Raw genomic sequence first — 23,842 nt, forward strand, 5'->3', positions numbered from 1 at the left:
TTTATTCAATCTTATTTATTGAATACTTACTGTGTGCAGAGCACTCGACTAAGCGGTTGGAAGAGTTTTCAGTGCTGGGGTGGGTATTGAGATACCTAAAGATAGGCTTAAAAATAGAAGAAAGCCCTGTTTGGAGTAAATGCATCAACACAGCAAAGAACGGTCTTCATCTGCTGGTTTCCAGGACCGAAGACATTCGTTCATTCATTCGTTCATTCAATCGTATCTAATAATAATAATAATGTTGGTATTTGTTAAGCGCTTACTATGTGCAGAGCACTCTTCTAAGCGCTGGGGTAGATACAGGGGAATCAGGTTGGCCCACGTGAGGTTCACAGTCTTCATCCCCATTTTACAGATGAGGGAACTGAGGCCCAGAGAAGTGAAGTGACTTGCCCACAGTCACACAGCTGACAAGTAATAATAATAATAATGTTGGTATTGGTTAAGCGCTTACTATGTGCCGAGCACTGTTCTAAGCGCTGGGGTAGACACAGGGGAATCAGGATGTCCCACATGGGGCTCACACTCTTAATCCCCATTTTACAGATGAGGTGACAAGTGGCAGAGCCGGGATTCGAACCCATGATTTCGGACTCCCAAGCCCGGGTTCGTTCCACTGAGCCACGCTGCTCATCTGTTGAGCGCTTACTGTGTGCAGAGCACTCTACTAGGCGCTTGGAATGTACAATCCAGCCACAGGTGGAGACAATCCCTGCCCAGTGGGCTCACAATCTAAAAGGGGGAGGCAGATAGCAAACCAAAACAAGTAGACGGGCATCAATTCCATCAAAATAGATAAATAGAATCATAGATATATACGCATCATTAACAAAATAGAGTAATAAATACTATATACAAATATACGCAAGTGCTGCGGGGAGGGGAAGGGGGTAGAGCAGAGGGAGGGAGTCGGGGTGATGGGGAGGGGAGAAGGGGCAGAGGGAAAGGGAGGGGCTCAGTCCGGGAAGGCCTCCTGGAGGAGGTGAGCTCTCAGTAGGGCTTTGAAGAGGGGAAGAGAGTGAGTTTGGCGGAGGTGAGGAGGGAGGGCGTTCCGGGACAGCGGGAGGACGGGGGCCGGGGGTCGACGGCGGGACGGGCGAGGACGAGGCCCAGTGAGGAGGTGAGCGGCGGCAAAGGAGCGGAGCGTGCGGCCTGGGCTGGAGAAGGAGAGAAGGGAGGTGAGGTAGGAGGGGGCAAGGCGATGGACAGCTTTGAAGCCAAGAGTGAGGAGTTTTTGCTTCGTGCGATGGTTGATAGGCAACCACTGGAGGTTTTTGAGGAGGGGAGTGCCATGTCCAGAGCGTTTCTACCTCCACACTCCTCTCTTTGCCCTCCCTTCCCTCCTGCTGCTACTGGAGTACTCGGTCCAGAGTCGAGGGTGCTCCTGCAAGGAGGAGGAGGAGGAGGTAGACATCGGGTCAGAGAGGGAGGGTTTGACTCAATCCTACAACCTCTTTGTGATCCGAATTGCCGGCCGGGACTCCCAATAGCCTGTGGGATGAATGGTTCTGGATGTGGGAGGGAAAGGGAGAAAGGGATAATGGTCCTTTCACGGGGCTTTCTGTCCTCTGTGTGACATGAAGACGGGGGGAGGGTGTTGGGTGGGAGTTAAAGTTAATTAGTATCGGGCCCAGCCCATGACATCATCATCTTATGCCGTGTGCTGCTATAGCATGAGTGATGTCATGGCGGGGGGTGGTTTCTAAAATTTTGTTTTGCTTTGGTTTTTTAGCACTGAGCCAATCCAAGAAGACTAGACCTGGCAATTAATGCCCTCCCCCCTCCATTGTATGGAAAATGAAACTGCTATCCCCATAAGAAATAAATGGCTTCTGGATACTTTTTCCGAGCAAAATTGGGTTTTCCCCTGTACAGGCTCAGCTAATGCAATTATGGTGCTTGTAGAAGCAGCGCGGCTTAGTAGCAAGAGCGCGGGCTTGGAATTCAGAGGTCGTGGGTTCTAATCCCTGCTCTGCCGCTTGCCAGTTGTGTGACTTTGGGCAAGTCACTTCACTTCCCTGTGCCTCAGTTACCTCATCTGTAAAATGGGGATTAAAACTGTGAGCCCCACGTGGGACAGCCTGATCACCTTGTATCCCCCCAGCGCTTAGAACAGTGCTTGGCACATAGTAAGAGCTTAACAAATACCACCATCATTATTATTATTATTATTATTAATCCCGACTCTGCCACTTAGCCGTGTGACTTTGGGCAAGTCTTCTCTGTTCCTCAGTTTTCTCATCTGTAGAATGGGGATGAAGACTGTGAGCCCCACGTGGGACGACGTGATTACCTTGTATCTACCCTAGGTCTTAGAACAGTGTTTGGCACATAGTAAGCGCTTAAATACCTTCATCGTTATTATTATTAAGAGCTTACTATGTGTCAAGCACTGCATTAAGTCCTGGTATAGATACAAGATAATCAGGATGGACCCAATCCAAAGGTTACACAGTGCTTTGTTTGCTCTGAAATAAAGGCATGATATAAACATAAAGTTAATCAATCCCTTAATTTTTGTCTGGGGGGATTTTTTCCACACCCCCAAGGAGCCCAAGCACCAGATTGTCTTTGTTGATTTATGCTTATGCAGAGCCCATCAGTGAGCTGAATTCCTGAGCCAGCATTCAGCTCATGCGTCTCACTGAAAAGCAAGGCAAAGTCAGGTCATTTTGCCCAACACTGTATTTACCTACCCCAATATCCAGTCCTGCGTGACATTTTTTGTGCCGTGATGGAGGTGGTGATGGTGATGATGTCAATGAAAGCAGTCTTCTGGGAAGCCTTGATTACTCTGAAACTTCAGCATGCTCCATTCCCCCTTCCCCCTACCCTTCAAGCTTTGGAAGAGGGGTCATCGCGAGGTGGAAGTCTCTCTCTTTTCTTCCTCACTCAATCACCCTAAACACTGGTGCCGAAGGCCACGAAGTCCATTACAGCCTAGTCACCGGTAGCCAAAGGGCCCAGTCTTCTTCCCGCCCCGCTGGTCCCTCTAATTCTTTTCCTGAAAAGAGACACTATTATCAGGCCAGTCTTTCACTTCACACGGGGCAGCAGATGCCTCCTCAGGGCTCCCTTCAGGGCATTCTTGAGCTCCCGATTCCTCAGGCCGTAGATCACTGGGTTCAGCACTGGCGTGATGAAGGTGTAAACCACAGACACCACCCGGCCTCTCTCCGGCGAGTAGCTGGAGCTGGGGCATAGGTAGATGAGGCTACCGCAACCATACTGGAGGAGGACGACGGTGAGGTGAGAAGAGCAAGTGGAGAATGCCTTACGCCTCCCCTCTGCGGAGCGGATCCTCAGGATGGCGGCCGTGATGAAGACATAGGAGGCGGTGATGAGCAGGAAGGGAATGGTCAAGACCACCACACTGACCGCAAACACGATAGCTTCGTGAACTCGAGTGTCTGCGTGGGCCAACAGGATGACGGGGAGAACGTCACAGTAGAAGAAACCGATTTCACTGTTGCCGCGGAATGGGAGCTGGAAGATCAGCACCGTTAACGGCACGGCCAGCGTGAACCCCAGCGCCAGGGACCCCGCCGCCAGCTGGACACACAGCCGCCATCTCATGATGAGGGTGTATCGCAGTGGTTGGCAGATGGCGACAAACCGGTCGTACGCCATGACGGCCAGGACGATGCAGTCAGAGCTACCCAGAAAGATGAAGAAGAACATCTGCGTGCCACAGCCCAGGAGGGAAATGAAGCTGTTCCCCATGGACCGGACGTTGACCAGGGTCAAGGGGGCGATGGTGGAGGAGTAGCAGATCTCCAGCGCTGCCAGGTTGGCAAGGAAGAAGTACATGGGAGAGTGGAGGGAGTGGTCGATCCAGATGATCAGGCCAATGGTCCCGTTTCCCAAGACGCTGACCAGGTACATGAGCAGGAAGGCCACGAAAATCAGCATCTGCACGCCGGGTACCGCTGAGAAGGGGTGGAAGTGGAAGTGGATCATCCCGGTTTGGTTTTCATCCCCCATGTGAACAGGATCTGGAAGTTGGGGCCACTCAGGAGCAGGATCCGGAAGCTGTGGCCACTCAGGATCCAGAAGCTGTGGCCACTCAAGATCTGGAAACCGTGGTCACTCAGGAACAGGATCCGGAAGCGGTGGTCATTTGGGAACGGGATCTGGAAGCAGTGATCACTTAGGAACAGGATCTGGAAGCTGTGGCCACTCAGGATCGGAAAATGTGGTCACTCAGGAAAAGGATCTGGAAGCTGTGACCACGTAAGATCTGGAAACTGTGGTCACTAAAGGAACAGGATCTGGAAGCTGTGGCTACTCACGATCTGGAAACTGGGGTCACTCGGGAACAGGATCTGGAAGCAGTGGTCATTCGGGAACGGGATCTGGAAGTGGTGTTCACTCAGAAAGAAGCTCTGGGAGTTGTGCTCACCCAGGACCGGGGACTGGAAACTGCGGTCCTTGAGAATCCAGAAGTTTCACATGATCTCTCCCACTCCATGCTCTACTGATTAGTCCCCGTTCTCTCTCATACGCTGTCCCCACCAGTGCACCTCGTCATCTCACCCCCAACTAACTCACCCCCCACCCCCTACTCAGACCATCCCCTCCTTAGTAAACCTCTCACATCCCTGTCTAAATGCAGCCTGTGGAATCCCTGCACCATCGTAGATAGATTCCCCTTCATCCTTGACCTTTTCCTAACTCGGTCGCTACTCCTCAGCAGCACTGAGAGCCAACTATCACCTGACGATACTGTGTTCCCCGTTGCTTTCTCTCAAGCTCATCCTCTCACGAGGAAAGGAGGATGAGTCGGACTGCCCCTGATTCTCCAATGTTGCTTCCATCCGAACCCTTTCAACCCTCCCCTTCTCTTCCTTTGAAGCCTATGTCATCCACCTTTACCACCGACAGTGGTGGTAAATTTTTAGTCGCAGTGTTCTGCTGCCTCCCTGGCCACCTCTACTTTTTTAAATGACCTTCTCTTCTTCCTTTTCTGATTCTTCTCCCTTACACTAATCACTGGGGACTTTCAAATCCACAAGGATGTTCCCTAACCCCAGGCCCCGCCCCATCTCCCCCTCTCACCTACTTAGCGACACGCTGGCTCTCATCGTTCCTAGTCATTATACCGTTTCTAACCTTACCAACTCTGAAATCCCACCCTTCAACCACAATCTTGTAATCGTCCATGTCAGCCATACTCATTCTCCATACAAAACTCCTCTCTCCCCACACAACTTATCCCAAGCCCTCATGCCCAACTTGGACCCCTTTCCAAACTCCTTTTTTTTAATGATATGCTTACTATGTGCCAGAGACCGTAGCAAGCAGTGGGGTAGATAATAGCTGATCAGATTGAACACAATCCCTGTACCAATTAACAGTCTTAATTATCATTTTACATATGAGTTAACTGAGTCTTCTCTCACCTTCTAAAAAGACTTGCATCCACTCTTCTCCCCTCCCTTTCTGCCATCATCGACCGCTATCCTCACTCTTTAATGACACCTTCCTCTCTGCTTTCAACATGTTCACGTCTCCTCTATATTAAAATAAAATCTCCTGGACCTCACCAATCTCTCCAGCTATTGCCCCATCTCCCTCCTCCCATTCCTGTCCTCTTGTCAAACACCCTTCTTGACCCTCTACAATCCAGTTTCCACCCTCTTCATTCGATTAAGACCGCTCTCTCCAAGGTCACCAATGACTTCCACCTGGACAATTCAAACAGACTCTATCCTAATCTTCCTCGACCTCTTGGCTGCTTCAGACACTGTAGACCATCCCTTCTCCTGAAAGCACTATCTAACCTTGGTTTTTCGGACACAGTTCTTTCTTGATTCTCCTCCTATTCCGCCGGCTAGGCCTTCACAGTCTAACACTGGGTTTTCCTCCATCTCTCACCCCCTAACTGTGGCTATTCCTCAAAAATTCTTATGGCTCTCCTTCTCACTGTACTTAATATTCACTCCCTTGGAGAGTTCATTTGCTCACGCTGCTTCCACTCCCATCTTACTGTATGATCACACCATAAAGTAGCCTGGTACAGAAAGCTCCATCTTTAAGAATAATTCTTTGTCTCCAATTGTTCTATTATAGATGTATAATGAAAGTTGCTGCTTAGCAGTGGGTGAAGAGTCCAACATACATAGATAAATAAAGGCTCCCCCTACCCCCAAAAAAAGTTTCAAGGATTTTACTAACCCATCTTAATCCACAAGAGGAAAAAAGTGTTAAAGAAAGGGAACAGCATTTTTTTCACTCCACCCTCAGCCCCATGGCGCTTATGTACATATCCATAGTTCATTCATATTAATATCTGCCTCCCTCTCTAGACTGCATGCTCCTTGTGGGCAGGGAATGTGTCCTCCAACTCTGTTGTTCTGTACTCTCCCAAGTGTTTAAGATTGTGCTCCGCACACAGTAAACACTCAATAAACGCCATCAATTGAGTGATTGATTCTTTAAATCTCCCTTTGCCAAAACCATTGCTCGACCAGGAAGAATGGTCGAGCATCTTTTTGTAAAGTTGTTCATTATATTAACTGCAAGAAGTTGAAGGCTTTTCATTAAAAAAAATCATCGTGGTTGGTTTGTTATACCATTCCATCCTTCCTAACATCAAAATATTCTAATTTCATAAATTGGGAAAGTTCTTCATGTTTTCAATATCATCAAACACTTTTCCCTCCTCTATTCCTCCCTGCCCATCGCTATCTCACCTGTAACCCTTTTCCCAATCTTCTCTGTCCTGCCGTCCACCTCACACTGTCAGTCAGTCATTCATAATTATTGACCCCTTACTGTGTGCAGAACATTGTACTGTGTACTTGGGAGAGCACAATACAACAATAAGCAGACATATTCCCTGCTCACAACAAGCTTACTGGTTGTGACAGTGTCATCGTTCTCTTTCTCTTCTTTCTTTCCATGAGACCAGGTAGTGTAACACAGTATTTACTGGGGGGAAGGGGGAGGACTGGGATTTTCTAGGGTTGGGGTGGGGGGGGATTGGGTATTAAAGCTGTAACATCTGTAATTAATTTATATTAATGTCTGTCTCCCCCTCTAGACTGAAAGCTTGTTGGGGGCAGGAAATGTGTCTGTTTATTGTTATAGTGTATTTTCCCTAGTGCTTATTACAGTGCTTCACACACAGTAAATGCTCAATAAATATGACAATGGATGAATGAATAAAGCTGGATAACTTTTTGGATGATTCTGGGATCGTGTCTACAACTCTGTGGAACTCTCCCAAATTCTTAATACAGTGCTCTGCCCACAGTACGTACTCAGTAAATGCATTGATCTACTGATTGATTGATTTTTTAAAAAGAAGTATTAAGCATTTACTATGTATCAGGCACCACACTAAGCATTGGAGTAGATAAAGGATAATTGGGTTGGACGTAGACCATGTCACACATAAGGCTCACAGTCTTATTTTGTATTTTACACATTTCGATAATCAGTCCCATTTTACAGATGAGATAACTAAGGCACAGAGACATTAGTGACTGGCCCTAGGTCTCACAGCAGACAAGTGGCAGAGCTGGAATTAGAACTCAGGTGCTCTGACTCCCAAGCCCATGCTCTATCTACTAGATGATGCTGCTTCTGGGCAAGGCCCTGAATCGTCTTCAGTAATCTTTCAGTAAAATGAGAATTGTGCCCAGGTGGATTGATTTTCTCCCTCTTTCTTGAGGCTTATACCTCAGTGGGAAGTGGAGAAGTGGCTCCCCAGTTTGTATTCCCACACGCAAAGGGCATCCCCGGCAGTCACTTAAATCTGCTCAAGAGGTCCATGTGTCCAGAATTCTTCTCCCCCCTTGGGCAGAGCAATGAGCTTCCCTCCTATCCTGCTCTGGACCCTGAGCAAATATTCCGACGGGCAGAGAATGGGGCAACCAGAAGAATCAGGGAGACAGAGCTCAGACTACCTGCAAGGAGGTGATTATCTGTTTTGCTACAAGACCAAGCGTTCATGCTTCGATGAGGTCTTATCCAGCTCCTCACCTGCAGCGTGGGTCAACCTAGAAAATATTCACTTATAATAATGATTATAACAATTACGGCATTTATTAAGCACTTACTCTGTGCCAGGCACTGTACTCGGCGCCGGGATGGATACAGGTAATCAGGTTGCTTTAGAGAGCTAAACCAAAGGTTTAACCCCATTCTCACAGCTCTCTTGAGCTGGCGGCAATGTGGGAAAAGATTTTCCCCACTTCCCTGAATTAGGGCCTTCTAAATGGAATCACAGAATTCCAGGGTTTGAAAGGATCTGAAAAGGTTATCCACCCCAACCTTCCCTCAGAAACACACCTAAACTAACTCAAGCAGACCCTTACCTTGTCCTGGAAGAAGGCAGCAATGATATCCCGTCCCAAGTCTGAGCTCTAAATACTGTTCCTAACGAGGGACCCTTTACCACATCTCAAGGACCTCTGGGACTCCTTATAGGAGTCTCCCGTCCACTGGGGCAGATACCAAAAAGTAAGCCAAAAAATGAACCGCTTCAATGATGCTCCACCGCAACACGATGAAAGGGGTGCCTTTGTGAACAAAATGGAAAGGGTTCTTGTTTGGTCTGATCCAATACTCATGACTCATGCCTCTGGCCTGGAACACCCTCCCTCTTCATATTATTATTATCAAGTGCCTTCACCAGAACGTCCTGTCTTCTGCCATGATCTGTAACCTTCCTAACGGTTCTTCCGTTATCGCTGTTAGGGAGCCGACAGACGATTACTGTCTGGCACATCGCCTTCAGGAGGCTTCCCGGACTAAGCCCTCATTTCCTCTTCTCCCACTCCCTTCTGGGTCACTTAGATTTGTTCCGTTTTCCCACCCCTCCTTCAGCCCCTTAGCATTTATGTACATACCCATAATTAATTTATTTATATTAGCGTCTGTCTCCCCCTCTAGACTGCAAACTCACTGTGGGCCGGGAATGTAGCTATTCTTGATTCGATTTATTGCTATTGTTCTTGTCTGTCCATCTCCCCTGATTAGACTGCAAACCCGTCAAAGGGCAGGGACTGTATCTGTTACCGATTTGTCCATTCCAAGCGCTTAGTACAGTGCTCTGCACATAGTAAGCGCTCAATAAATACTATTGAATGAATAAATGAACTCTGTTATCCTGAACTCTCTCCGAAACTTAATACAGTGTTCTGCACACAGTAATAATAATAATAATAATAATAATGTTGGTATTTGTTAAGCGCTTACTATGTACAGAGCACTGTTCTAAGCGCTGGGGTAGACACAGGAGAATCAGGTTGTCCCACGTGAGGCTCACAGTTAATCCCCATTTTACAGATGAGGTAACTGAGGCACAGAGAAGTTAAGTGACTTGCCCAAAGTCACACAGCTGACGAGTGGCAGAGCCAGGATTCGAACCCATGATCTCTGACTCCAAAGCCCGTGCTCTTTCTACTGAGCCACGCTGCTTCTCTAAGTGCTCAATAAGTATAATTGGTTGATTGACTTCTTGTGTCATTTCTTCGGAATGTTCTGCTTTCTTTGGGTACAACAAAGAGCCAGTAGACTGATATAACGTCTAAAAGTACCCTTCCTCAAGAAAGCGAGCGGTAGTGCCAAACCGAACGATTCAAGGAGGACGAATTAATTTTTTAAAAAATTTTAATTGTTTCTGTGCTTTGTGTTTTCATTTGGGGACCTATTGTCTGCATCATTCTGTGAAAAGCACAAATGATGAAATAACTAAATATGCCTCTTCTAAATAGTTTTGGAAAAGAAATTCAATCCATCAGTTAATGATATTTACTGAGTGTTGTGCAGAGCATTGTACTAAGCTCTTGGTAAAGTACAACTGCGGTGGTAGAAGCGATCCCTGCCCACAAGAACCTTACAGTCTACAACAGACATTGAAAGTGATTAAGGATAGGGAAGATATTAGAATATAAGAACATTTACATAAGTACCATAGAGCTGGGGTGAGAATCAAAGCGCTTTAAGGGTAATAAGCCAAGTGTTGTCTTGCAGGGGGAGACGCAGATGGGAGAAATTTAGGATATAATCTGGGAAGGCTTCTTGGAGGAGATATGTTTTGAGGAGGGCTTTGAAGGTGGAAAGAGTAACGGACTTTCAGATGTGAAGAGGAAAAGATTTCCAGGCCCAAGGGAGATTGTGTGTAAGGTGTCAGAAGGGAGATAGATGAAATCGAGGTACAGACAGTAGGTTGGTATTAGAGGAGGGTAGTGTGTGGATACCTTCTCTATGTCTCAGTTTTCTCATCTGTAAAATGGGAGTTAAGAGTGTGAGTCCCATTGCGGAACAGGGACTGTGTCCAACCTGATTAACTTGTAACTACCCCAGGGCTTAGTACAGTGCTTGGCACATAGTAAATGCCTAACAAGTGTCATCATTATTATTATTATTAGAAGATAAGCAAGGTTAGGTAGAAGGGAGGGAGCTGACTGAGTGTCTTAAAGCTGATGATAAGGAGGGTCTGTTGCCTAGGTGGATGGATAGCCATCGAGGAGTGGGAAGATATGGAGCCAAGTTGTTTAAGAAAGTTCACACCTGACACTTTCTATTTTACCAACAGTATCGTTGGTGAGGTCAAACAGTAATGTGACCTCCCGTCAAGGAAATGGAAGAGTTGATACTGCTCCCCCAGACTCACTGTGGACTGAACCCTTAGCAATATCGTTTCCTTGAAGCTTCGTTCAGAACTGGACATTGGCAAAAATCTTCGGAAAAGAAAAATCACTTTCCTATTTTCATGATATCGCTTCCTATTCACCAGATATGTTATTTCCTCACACTTATTTTTCTCTCCCTTTTCCCAGTTCCATCTTCACCTGAAGCACTGTAGGTTAATTACATGACTGATGGTAGGTTTTTGGCTGTGCTGTCTCTCGGCATCTGGTAATTATTCATCGTGGGGTTTGCCCACATACTTAATGGAAGTGGATAGGCAATGAACAGAAAACAGAGTGAGAGAAACTCCTAACCATAGTCTCCAGGGAATAAAACTCATCCCCAATAAGAAATGCTGTTGCTAATTACTGTCTTTCATTCTGGGACCAAGTAATAAGTCAGAACCATTGGCGTGAAGGAAAAACTGGAAAAACAGCAGGTATTCCCTTTAAGAGGGACAGGATAAACCCCTTACCACTGGCTAAAAAGCCCTCAGTCAACTCACCCCATCCTACCTCAGCTCACTGATCTTCTACTCCAGCCCGGCCAACGCATTTCACTCCTCTAGCAATAGATTACTCACTGTGCGTGGATCTCATTCACCTTGCTGCCGACCACTTTCCAACATCCTCCTCCTAGCCTGGAACTCCCTCTCCCCTCCATATACAACAGACCGCCACTCCTCCCTCAAAACATTATTATCGTCACATCTCCTCCAAGAGACCTTCCCCAATTAAGCCCTCTTTTCCCTGGCTCACTCTCCCTTCTGCATCGTCTATGCATGTTGATCTGTGACCTTTGGACATCTAAAATTCACTCCACTCCCAACACTGTAACACTTATAGCATACCTTTAAATAATATATTACAAATTATTTATTCATACTAATATCTATCTTCCCACTGGACAATAAGCTCATTATGGGCAGGGACTAGGTCTGTTATTTCTGTTGTATTGTAGTCTCCCAAACACTCAGTACAGTACTCTGCACATAGTAAGCGCTCAATAAATACCATTGATTGATTCATTGATTGACCAAAGAGAAGACAGATGATCACTTCTCAGGGAAATCATGAGAGGAGTTTACAATCCTGTGTCCTACACGGGAAGTAAAAGCCACTATTAAGCATTCCCCAAAGTTCGTAGATGTGAGAGAAGATAAATTGCAAATAAGGCAGTGAGTCTCATATAATCTATCCTGTCACCTAAAGAACTGTTCCAGTGGGTTTTCTCAGGGGATGAAATATTACTTGAGAACAGTTGAAGCATTTTTACATACCTGAAACTCTTTCAGGTCACCAGAGAAACCTGGTGTCCATATTTTTTATTGGATTAAGAGGCACCCAAGTGGTCTTAAAACATTGAAGCCGTTTCTGAAGAGACCTGGCTTACTTTCTGGGGCTAGCGTAGATCCAAAGTCAAAATTACTAGTTGATTTCAGAAGACATTTTAGGTCCTATTCCATCTTAAAATTGTTTCGGGTTCGATCGATTCAGCTGGAAATGCTTCTCTAGAACAGATCTCTTCTTAGACACCATTATTCTACTCACTATATTCTCTATAAAACCTTCCTTTGAAGCGACGTGATCTAGTGGAAAGACCACAGGCTTGAGAAGTCAGAGGACCAGGGTTCTAATCTTGGCTCAGTTAATTGCCTGCTGTGTGACCTTGGGCAACTCACTTATCTTCTCTCTGCCTCAGTTTCCTCATCTGTAAAATGGGGGTTAAATACATATTTACTCTCCTACTTAGACTCTGAGCCTCAAGTCTGGCAGACACTGTATCTGGCTTAATTAACCTATATCTACCTCAGCACTTAGAACAGGACTTGATACATAGTAACCACTTTACAAATGTCATAATTATTTTAAAGTACTATCGTTTTCTTTTACACTCTTCAGCTGATTGCAGGTAGTTAAACTGGAAAAAGTAAGCTAGTCGTAGTGTTATAGGGAATTTGATTGGAGAAGTTCCTGGAGGATTCTCCAAAGAAATTGATTTGAGAAGCAGCGTGGTCAAGTGGATGGAGCGCGGGCCTGGGAATCAGAAGGACCTGGGTTCTAAACCCAGCTCTGTCACTTGCTGTGTGACCACAGGCAAATCTTTTAACCTCTCTGGGCCTCAATTTCCTCTTCTGTAAATTGGGGATTAAGACAATGAAGCCTCAAGCGGGGCAGGGCTGTTTCCAACCTGATCAGCGTGTGTCTACCCCAGCATTTAGTACAGAGCCTGACACGTAGTAAGCGCTTTACAAATACCATTTAAAAAATGGATGGAGTAGAACACCATTCGTTTTTAAGCTTTGGGGTGTCCTAAAGAGAAGAGGACCCTGGGGTAGGAAGACAGGCAGCACGGGAAGATCAAAGTGGCTTTTGAGGCTGACTGCTCAAGTCTTTTAGGCGCTAGCTGATTTATTCTCACATCATTTCCCTGAGCGCCTTTGAGACCTTCTAACCGGCATAACCGTCGCTACCCTGTTCCCTTAATTCCAAACTACAACCGCTACAACCGGCAGTTTAAGGTGTATCTGTGTTTGTTCATAGCTGGAGACTAGAAAGATGAGCTTCTAGTAGAAAATTAGGTCATCTGTCATTAGGTTGCCTTAGGTCTTATTAAATTACACTTATTGTCTCTTAAGAAAAAATAAACAAGGACGTAAATAATGCCAAATGGTTTCCAAATGACGGTTTTTTGTTTTGTTTTTGTTGTTGTTGTTGTTGTTTTTCAGAAACTTGGAGAGGTCGTTAGCCAAATACCAAAGGGACTATATGCAAACCTTCTCCCAACTCCTCATCTATTGCGAACCATTGGAGGGACAAGGTCTGTGTCTCATTTCATTCATTCATTCAATCGTATTTATTGAGCGCTTACTGTGTGCAAAGCACTGTATTAAACGCTTGGAAAGTACAGCTTGGCAACAGGTAGAGACAATCCCTACCCAATTACGGGCTCACAGTGTAGAAGGGGGAGACAGAGCATACTCTTTCCCCAGCCTTAGTTAGGTTCTCTATACACGGTAAGTGCTTAGTAAATATAATTACTATTATTACTGCTCCCACGAGTCCAAATCAAGTAGAGCACAGGCCTGAGAGGCATAAGAACCTGGGTTCTAATTCCGACTCTACCAGTTGATTGCTGTGTGACCTTGGGCAACTCATGTAACTTCTCTGTGCCTCAGTTACCTCACCTGTAAAATGGGGATTAAAACTGTGAGCCCCATGTGGGACATGGAATGTGTCAAACCTGATGATTTGGTGTCCACCACAGCTCTTAGAACAGTTTATACATGTAAACATGTATAAACGTGTATAAACATCAGTGTAAGCATGATGTGTGGCACATCATAAGCACCGAAAAAAATCATTAAAAAAAATAAACCCTTGGCAAATCGCTCTCATCAAAATATGAATCAGCACCTCGGACAATGCTCCGCGATTGAGTGGTCTAAGCTTTCTGGTTAAGACGAAACTTCAGAATACTACCCCAAAAGGTGAAATGATACTGAAGCAGTGTTTTCTTTTTTCCCAATAGCACAATCCCAGGAAACAGAAATATTGTGTTCGATTTTTAAAATCGCCAGCAAGTAAGGCAGCAGAAGATGAAAGCATAGGCCTGGGAGTTCAATTTAATAATCATAATGTTGGTATTTGTTAAGCGCTTATTATGTGCAGAGCACTGTTCTAAGCGCTAGGGGAGATACAGGGTAATCGGGTTGTTCCCACGTGAGGCTCACGGTTAATCCCCATTTTACAGATGAGGTAACTGAGGCACAGAGAAGTAAAGTGACCTGCCCACAGTCACACAGCTGACAAGTGGCAGAGCTGGGATTCGAACTCATGATGTCTGACTCCCAAGCCCGGCTCTTTCCACTGAGCCACGCTGCTTCTCTACGAACACCTCCTCTGCCACCTGTTTTTTATTAATAATAATAATAATGGTATTTTTAAGACATCTTATTATATGCCAAGTGCTGTAACAATTACTAGGGTAGATACAAGATAATCAGGTAAAATAGTCCCTGACCCATATGGAGAGGAAAAAGATTTATTTAATCCCATTTCACAGATGAGGAAACTGAGGCTCAAAGACGATAGATAATAATAATAATGGTATTTGTTAAGCACTTACTATATGTCAGGCATTCTTTTAAACACTGGGGTAGATTCAAGATAATTGGGTTGGTCACAGTCCCCATCCCACCCAGGGCTCACAGGCTTAATCTCCGTTTTGCAGATGAGGGAACTGAGGTACAGAGAAGTGAAGTGACTTGCCCAAAGTCACACAGCAGATAAGTGGCAGAGCCGGCATTAGCACCCATGACCTTCTGACTTCCAGGCCCTTGCTCTATCCACTAAGCCATGTTGTGTGACTTGCCCCTGATCAACACTGCAGTGAAGTGACATATCTGGAATTAGAACTTCAACATTTGGGCTCCCCAGCCCATCGTCTCTCCATCAGGACCCGCTGCTTGCGCTCTGACTTCCATTAGGTTCCTTTCTGTCTTAATGACTCTACTGTCCGCTACGTAAGTATTATTGCTCTCCTGACATGTTGGAAGAGATTGAAAAATCCTTCAAAAATAGGAATCGTGGGTAAGGAGGGGAGGAAGAAGGAAGGAACGGAGTGTGGTTGTGTTTGTCTTCTTTGAGGGTTACCTGCTGGGAGGAATGCACAATGTTCGATGTTCCAGGGCCAGTGCTAGTGGCCTGAAGACATCACTTTATCCTCCTTCATGTCTGTCTCATGCTACTTTTGAAATGGTTTAAGAAAGCTACACTGGTACCTGGCTCCAGAAGAGAATGCAGAAGAGGCCAGGGCCAAGAGAGAGGATTTGGTTTTGGTTTTTTTTACCCTTTCCCCCTTCACAGAGGGGAATAGAATACTTGGGGGGGGGGGCATCTTTGTTTCAAAGGAATGAAGAATGAAAGGAAGATATTTAGCTGGTCTTCAAAGAAAGACCCAATATTGAAAACATTAGAAGATCTGACACTGACAATTCTTTTATCCTGATATGCGGGTGCTGTCTTTTCCTCGTGCATGATTTCTTTGCTTGCCAGCTGTCTAGGTAATCTCTGTTGTTATTAGTTCATTTCTGCAGCTCCAATCCTTCCTGGTCTTATCATCAGTAAGCAGCACGGATCCAAACTGACCAGAGTACTCAGAGAGGAAGTGGCAGGGCAGCAGAAGCAGAGGTGAAGTGGCCAAAGAAGGGCAGCCGCAATCCTGTAGTGACCATCCTTCCTTTTCCCGTAGCCTGGAAGCTCCCCGTGGGCAGGGATAATAACTGCCAATTCTACTGCACTGTATTCATCATTCATTCAATCATATTTATTGAACGCTTACTTTGTGCAGAGCACTGTACTAAGTGCTTGGAAAGTACAATTCAGCAAAAGATAGAGACAATTTCTTCCCAACAATGGGCTCACAGCCTAGAAGGGGAGGTGACAGACAACTAACCGAAACAGTAGACAGGCATCAGTAGCATAAAAATAAATAGAATTATAGATGTATACACATCATTACATTGTTCCGCACTGGACCGGGAGTTCAATTTAAGGTGTTCTAACACCTCCTCTGCCACCTCCTTCTTATTAGGAATAATATGGATTGATTGATTTGAAAAATGTTAACTATGACGTAATAATAATCGTTGCGGTATTTGTTAAGTACTTATTACGTGCCAGTCACGGTACTAAGCACTGGGGTGGATACAAGCAAATCAGGTTGGACAGAGTCTCTGTCCCACATGGGGCTCACAGTCTTCATCCCCATTTTACAGATGAGGTAACTGAGGCCCAGAAAAGTGAAGGGACTTGCCCAAGACCACACAACAGACAAATGGCAGAGCCGGATTTAGAACCCATGACCTTCTGACTCCCAGGCCCATGCTCTATCCACTACATTATGCTGCTTCTCTTCTATATGGAGCAAGAAGGAGTGGGGAAATTCTTCCCTGCCTTGGGGTGGCCAAGTGTCTAATGTTAGCCTTGCTGGAATTCCCTTTCCAGGCCCCTTTTTTAAAAGAAATTTTATGTTATTTGTTAAGCATTTATCTTGTCCCAAGTACTGTACTGAATATTGGGTAGATACAGGATAGGTTGGACACAGTCCATGTCCCATTTAATAATAATAATAATGACTTTGGTATTTGTTAAACGCTTACTATGTGCAGAGCACTGTTCTAGGCGCTGGGGGAGATACAGGGTCATCAGCTTGTCCTACGTGAGGCTCACAGTTAATCCCCATTTTACAGATGAGGTAACTGAGGCACAGAGAAGTTAAGTGACTTGCCCACAGTCACACAGCTGGCAAGCGGCAGAGCCGGGAGTCGAACCCATGACCTCTGACTCCGAAGCCCAGGCTCCTTCCACTGAGCCACGCTGCTTCTCACAGTCTTAATCTCCACTTCAGGGCTCCTTAGGGCTTTAGGGCTCTTTAGGGCTCACAGTCTTAATCTCCACTTTACAGATTAGGTAACTAAGGCACAGAAAAGTGAAGTGACACACCCAAGGTCACACAGCAGAGAAGTGGAAGAGCTGGGATTAGAAGCCAGGTCCTCTGACGCCCAGGCCCGTGCTGCTTCTCATAGGCCCCGCTGCTTCTCCCCTTCTTAAAAGCTCTTCTGAGATCCCTTCTCTGCCATGAGGGCTTTCTTTTCCCTATATCATAGTATGCCAACTATCGCTTCAGTACCTACAGCCATCCAGAGCACTTATAAACTTATAATATCGGTTTATAAACTCAACCATTCAAGTTCTTCTTTATTCACTTTTCCGTCTATTATCTTGTTTTAAACCAGTTGCATCCCTCTTTTCTCTCCTAAATAAATTTGATGGTCTCCTCTCTTTAGAATATAAGCTCCTTGAGGCCTGATCCCAGAAGGAAGAAATATCTAGGCGATATCTGACCCAAAGCAGCCCCCTGCTGCACCCCTGAGGCTCAGAATCTGGGTGAGGAGGAAGGTGTCTTGAGTGAACAGATTGGAGCTGATGAAGGGGGGGTGGGAGAGAGGTAGGGCATGTTGGGGGGAGAGAGAGTTCAGGGAGTAAGCTCCCTGAGGGCACAGGTCATGCCTTTTACCTCTAGTAAACTCTCCAGAGAGCTCAGTGCAGTGTTCTGCACATAGAAGGTGCTCCACAGCTCGTTGTGAGCAGGAAATGTGTCTGCTTATTGTTGTATTGTATTCTCCCAAGCACTTAGTAGAGTGTTCTGCACACAGTAAGTGCTCAATAAATATGATTGACTAACTAAATTATTATTATTATTAAGTGCCATCGAGTCATTTCCTACTGATAGCGACTCCGTGGATATACTTTCTCCAGAATATCCTGTTCCTCTGCCATAATCTGCAACCTTTCTCATGGTTCTTCCGTTATCGTTGTTACGGTCTCTATCCATCTAGCTGCCGGTCTGCCTCTTCCGCGTTTTCCCTGGACTCTTCCTAGCATTAGTGTCTTCTCCAGAGAATTAGTCCTCCTACTGATGAATTGATTGCTTAAACTTGGTTTATTGGGCTATGAAGTTATATCCCAATTTTCCCATTTCTAGCATATGTCTAGTCCAAACTTCCATCTTGAGACTCCATTTTAATCACTACACCGGGTTGTCTCTTTCCCTATACAAGGCTTACAATATTTAGAAAATTGTCCGAAAGTTCTTCTTCAGAAAGACAAATTATAGGATGTGCTCTTAAATGTCATATATTTTTTAATTTTATTTTCAAGCATTTAGAAAAAAAAGGTGATGAACACAGTCTAAATCCATCCATCGGTCAAGGAATCAATAGCATTTACTGAGCATCTACTTTTTACAGAGCACTGTATAAGCTCTTGGGAGAGAACAATCATCACCGTCGATGGTATTTATTGAGGGCTTACTGCGTGCAAAGTTCTATACTAAGCATTTGGGAGAGAACTATGGAGCTAAAATCCATATTCATTAGCTACAAGAAGGAATTCAGCTTTGGCACAGATATTAGGTCTACCCTATCTTTATGAATGGGCCATAAAAGAATGAAAAAGACAGATGCAAACATTGGAGACAGAAAAAGAAATAATTAAAAAGAAATCTGGACAAGAACCAGAAGCCCAATTTAGCATGTTGACATTTTGAAGCAGCTTTGGCAAGAGACCCAGAGTTTGGGTTAGGTAATTATCCACTCCACAGATCTGTTACCCTGGGCCTTGTTAAAAAGTATCTAGGATCTTTAGGGACGGTGTATTAAAATAATTCTTTTCGACAATCTGAAAGGTCTAATGAGTCCAGGGAAGTTAATCTTATATTGGATGAATCCTCAGATAACTCTGACTTGAAATGAAAGCATCTGGCATCACTCTCCATACAGTCTTTCAGTTCCTGAAAACATGAAGATGATAGAGCTGATGGTTGCAAAGTGACGATCGGTCACAACAGTAATAATGTTGGTATTTGTTAAGCGCTTACTATGTGCCAAGAACTGTTCTAAGCGCTGGGGTAGATACAAGCTAATCAGGTTGTCCCACGTAGGGCTCACAGTCTTCATCCCCGTTTTACAGATGAGGTAATTGAGGCACAGAGAAGTGAAGTGACTTGCCCAAGCTCACATAGCTGACAAGTGGCAGAGTTGGGATTAGAACCCATGACCTCTGATTCCCAAGCCCGGGCTCTTTCCACTAAGCCACGCTGCTTGAAGCAGGGAAGCTGGACACCTGATTATGACCACACTCTTTCACTCTTCCCAAGGACATGCCGGTCTTCTTTGATTGGGTTTTCTATTTGTTTGTCTAACTGTGCATCACTGAAGAGCATCTGCCTAAGTATGTACCCTGCAAATACTTTTCACATGACTCCAGTGTCAGCATTATAAGTACGATAAAGTGACCTCAGGAAACTCAGTCTTCACTTTGAAGAAGAAGTGAAACATGCGCTCAGCCCCAAGGTAGTGGCATTTATTCACTTTAGATGTTAAAACGGTACCAGTGAATATGAACCTTTTATGTCCCCATAGCTTTGGTACTGAAAAGGTGACACCGCAGCAGTCTCATTAAATTCTTCCCCAAGTTCCGTGCCCTTTTTCTATCTCTTGCATTTTTAAATTAAATCAAGATTCTCTTAGTCACTTAAACCCTACCATCACCCTTTCCTATTCTCTCATGGGCTACCCGATCCTTCAGATCATCTTGTCTTCCTAATGATGACAAAAAACCTTGGGTAAATGAGATGACCTTTCATTTCCTCTGAGGTAACAAGCATCTTCTCAGTGTTTTCTGCAAGGCATCTTTCAGGAGCTCGTTCCTCATACTGTATATCACTGGGTTTAAGATGGGGGTGATGAAGGTGTAAACCACGGATATCCCCCGGCCCGTTTCCGGTGAGAAACTGGCACTGGGGGATAAGTATATGAAGCTGGTGCAGCCGTACCGCAGGAGGACCACGGTGATGTGGGAGGAACAAGTGGAGAACGTGCGGCGGCGACCTTCCGCTGAGCGGATTCGCAATATCACCATCCCTATAGGGACGTAGGAGATGAAGATCAGCGTGGCGGGGATCGCCAAGACCATGAAACTTATGACGTGCAGGGCTGTCTCGTGGACGCGCGTGTCGGCGCGGGCCAGCCTCATGACGGCAGGCACGTCGCAGTAGAAGTGACTGATTTCGATGTTGCCGCGGAATGGAAGTTGGAAGATCAGAGCGGTCAGCGTCAGGGACGACAGAAATCCGAGCACCAGGGCTCCTATCAAGAGCTGTACACACAGCCGCCAGCTCATGATGAGCCTGTAACGCAACGGGTGACAGATGGCTACAAACCGATCGTACGCCATGATGGCTAGCAGGACGCAGTCTGCTCCCCCCAAGAAGACAAAGAAGAACATCTGTGTGCCACAGCCGGCCAGGGGAACTGGGGTTCTGCCCGTCGACAGGAGAGCGGTCATGGCCAAGGGAGCAATAGCGGTGGTGTAGAAGATCTCCAGGATTGCCAGGTTAGCGAGGAAGAAGTACATAGGGGTGTAGAGAGAATAGTTGGTCCAGATGGTGAGTCCTATGGCACCATTACCAGTGAGGCCGAGCAGGTACATGACCAGGAAAGCCACAAAAATCAGGACCTGCACATCTGAATCGGTAGAAAATGGACGAAAGTACAACTGCACCCAGCAAGTTTGGTTTGCCTCTCCCATGAAAGCAGCACCTTAGAATTACCAAAGTGGAAAGAGAATTTGAGCAATATTAGCACCAAAAAAAAAAAATGAAAGGTTACTGTAAAATCGGTCTTTAAAGATATACATTATCTTCCTCTGCCATTTAAAGTCTAAGTGACTCAGTTTTGCTCTAAATTCCTTTCACCCTCCCTATCTGTCAGTGCTTTATTGTATCTCCATTCCCATGGGCCTCTGGAATCTGTCGATGCAGAATCCTTCCCTAGAGAAGGATGCAGGAAGGGAGACGGAGGGAGAGAGAAAAGAGAGAGAGAAAGAAAGAGCGGGAGAAAGAGGTAGAGAGCGAGAGAGAAGAGAGAGAGAACAGAAAGATAGAAGAGAAAGAGGGAGAAGGAGGGAGAGAGAGAGAAAGGTAGACAGAGGGAGAGAGGGAGAGAAAGAGGTAGGGAGAAAAGGAGAGAGAGAAAAAGGGAAAGAGAAGGGGAGAGAGAGATATCAACCCAGCCCAACTCAGACTGGCTCAGTCAGACATTAACTCACCGTGATTTTCCTAGCATTTCAGAAAGTCAATTAAATCCCAGACATAGAGAGAAAACTCAATCCCTGGCCCCGAGGGCCTGATAGTCTCCAGGGGTCAAAAGTGATATCAGGCCTCTGGTAGCTCAGCTCCACCACCCACACCACTTCCCTGACTCTTTAAACCCCATCCCTCACTGCAAATTGCCTGCGTGAGAAGTCAGCAACTTTGTTACATGGCCAATTTGTAGAGCCTCTCTAAGACACTCAGGTGATACTTGGGTCCTTTAATCCCTCACCTTCGAGAAAAATCTGGGGGGACCCCATTCCTACTCCTTCGCCCACCCTGAGCCTCCTCACTCTCTCGATCTTCCTCCTTCACACACCCAAGCAACAAGGGGAAGCTCCATTCCCTTCCCCACATTTTTGGAACCCCAGAGAATTCCTTTCAGAAAATCAGGTTGAGAGACTCCACAAGTTCCTAAACAACCATCCTTCAACTGCTTTGGGGAAAGACGCCAATCCAACAATCAACAAATCGGTCATTTTACTGAGCACTAACTTTGTGCAGAGTATAGTATTAAGTGCTTAGGAGAGCACAATGGAGTCGGAAGACGCAATCTCACCGTACACAAGAATCCCAAGAGTGACCTACGGACCGCTTAGCACTGACTGCTGAAACTAGAATCCCAGCCTGATTCCTGGATCCGAGTTAAGGGCACCAAACCATTCTTAACTATAGAGAGCAGATTTTAAAAACCCAGAAGGGACCTTAATCAGCAGGATCAACTATTTTATCAGTGTTCCATTTGGGAGACCTGAATTTTTTTCCAGCTCTGCCCCTGACATGCCGAATGATACTTGTAGAAAATCGACATTCAGTCTTTCAAGGTACCAGAAAAATAGATCCAATAATAATTGCCTCTGTCTTTACCTATAGGACTGCTGTGATGATTGCGTGGTCTAGTGGACAGAGCACAGGCCTGGCAAACAGAAAGATCTGGGTTCTAATCCCGGCTCTGCCACTTGTCTGCCGGGTGACCTTGGGCAAGCATTTTCACTTCTCTGTGCCTCAGTTGCTTCATCTGTAAAATGAAGATTAAGACTGTGAGCCCCATGTGGGATAGGGACTGTGTCCAACCAGATTTGCTTATATCTACCCCAGTGTTTAGTACAGTGCCTGGCACGTAATAAGGACTTAAATACCACAATTATTATGGAACACAATGGGCAGAATTCTTTTAGCGCCTCAAGAAAACAGGGCTGTATTTATCTTAGAAGATGCAATTATCACTGGATATTATTGGTTCTGTTGGAAGGAGGTTGCCTCTTACCCTGAGTAGTTGTTCTTAGTAGAAGTAAAGGAGAGACACAGGCCCATAGTGAGGTCCAGAAAAAAAGACTACTTCAGGAAAGGCTTTCACTGAATCAAAAGTACCTTCAAAGCAGCAACTCTGGCAGGGAACTTGAAAGAGTTGTGTCTCTTGCTGTTTGTCCTGAAAGACTAAAGGGATGTCCTGATGATAATGTTCTGATGATGTTCTGATGTTCCGATGATAAGGACTAAAGGGATGTTCTGAGGATAATACGCAAACTTATTTTTCATAACCGATTCCTTGATGTTTTTCCATCAAAGGGAGAGCTCAAATGGGGTCTAACCCCAAAGCTAGGAATAATAACAGTAGAGTATCTCCCCATGACGAATTTTTAATAATAATGGTATTTGTTAAACACTTATTATGTGCCAGACACTGTACTAGGCACTGGGGTAGAAACGAGATCATTGGGTTGGATGCAGTCCCTGTCCCACACGAGGCTCACGGTCTTAAATCCCATTTTACAGATGAGGAAACTGAGGCACGGAGAAGTAAAGTGATTTGCCCAAGGTCACATAGCAGACAAGTGGCAGAGTTGGGATTAGGACCCAGCTCCTCTGTCTCCCGGGTCCATGGTCTTTCCACTAGGCCATGCTGCTTCTCAGTGAGTGGTCTACGCATAAGTAGTATGGGGAAAAGCATTTTATGTGAGTAAATTGCTAACTCTATTTCTGACTCGGCAATGCTTACGGTCGGTTATCTGTATTTCTCACAGTTGGTTACACACACACACACACACACACACACACTTCATCAACAGACGTACAATGGGAAGAAATTTTTGTTGAGTTTCAGCTCAAGGTCAAGTCGTCTCCCTTTCAGAAGACTGATCTGTCGACATGAAACTCATCTTGTAGATGAGACACTCAGATCGGACTTTCAGAATCCTCTTCTCCTTCACACTTAGCGAGCACTGAAGGTTCTCAGAATCCTTTCCGAAAAACAGATTTATTCCTTTCTCTTCGTTCCAAATTTTTCCACCACCCCCGGTGTGTTGCTAAGTGTCCTAGGCTATCCTTAACACAGAAGTGGCTGCAGGGAAGAGATAGGTTCGAAAATATCCAACAATAATAGTATTTGTGGTATTTGTTAAGCGTTTACCATGTGTCAAGTACAGGGGGAGAAATAATATCAAATCAGACAACAGTCCCTTTTCTACAAAGCGTTCAC

General features: G+C 45.4%; 2 protein-coding genes across 2 annotated transcripts; both read right to left on the minus strand.

Annotated features, from left to right (window-relative positions):
• Positions 1–2,705: 2,705 nt before the first annotated feature.
• On the minus strand, positions 2,706–4,216 carry LOC100084070 (olfactory receptor 10V1-like). Its single transcript, XM_029059832.2, has one exon. The coding sequence runs from the start codon at positions 3,985–3,987 to the stop codon at positions 3,040–3,042; it is 948 nt and encodes a 315-aa protein (XP_028915665.1). The 5' UTR covers positions 3,988–4,216; the 3' UTR covers positions 2,706–3,039.
• Positions 4,217–19,853: 15,637 nt separating this feature from the next.
• On the minus strand, positions 19,854–20,801 carry LOC100075155 (olfactory receptor 10V1). The gene has a single exon (XM_001506638.3). The coding sequence runs from the start codon at positions 20,799–20,801 to the stop codon at positions 19,854–19,856; it is 948 nt and encodes a 315-aa protein (XP_001506688.3).
• Positions 20,802–23,842: the final 3,041 nt, after the last annotated feature.

This window comes from Ornithorhynchus anatinus, chromosome 3, assembly GCF_004115215.2.
Source record: "Ornithorhynchus anatinus isolate Pmale09 chromosome 3, mOrnAna1.pri.v4, whole genome shotgun sequence".
Classification (NCBI taxonomy): Eukaryota; Metazoa; Chordata; class Mammalia; order Monotremata; family Ornithorhynchidae; genus Ornithorhynchus; species Ornithorhynchus anatinus.

Excerpts from the sequence above, each read along its gene's own strand:
- LOC100084070 (XM_029059832.2), bottom strand. The coding sequence starts at position 3,987 with ATGGGGGATGAAAACCAAACCGGGATGATCCACTTCCACTTCCACCCC.
- LOC100075155 (XM_001506638.3), bottom strand. The coding sequence starts at position 20,801 with ATGGGAGAGGCAAACCAAACTTGCTGGGTGCAGTTGTACTTTCGTCCA.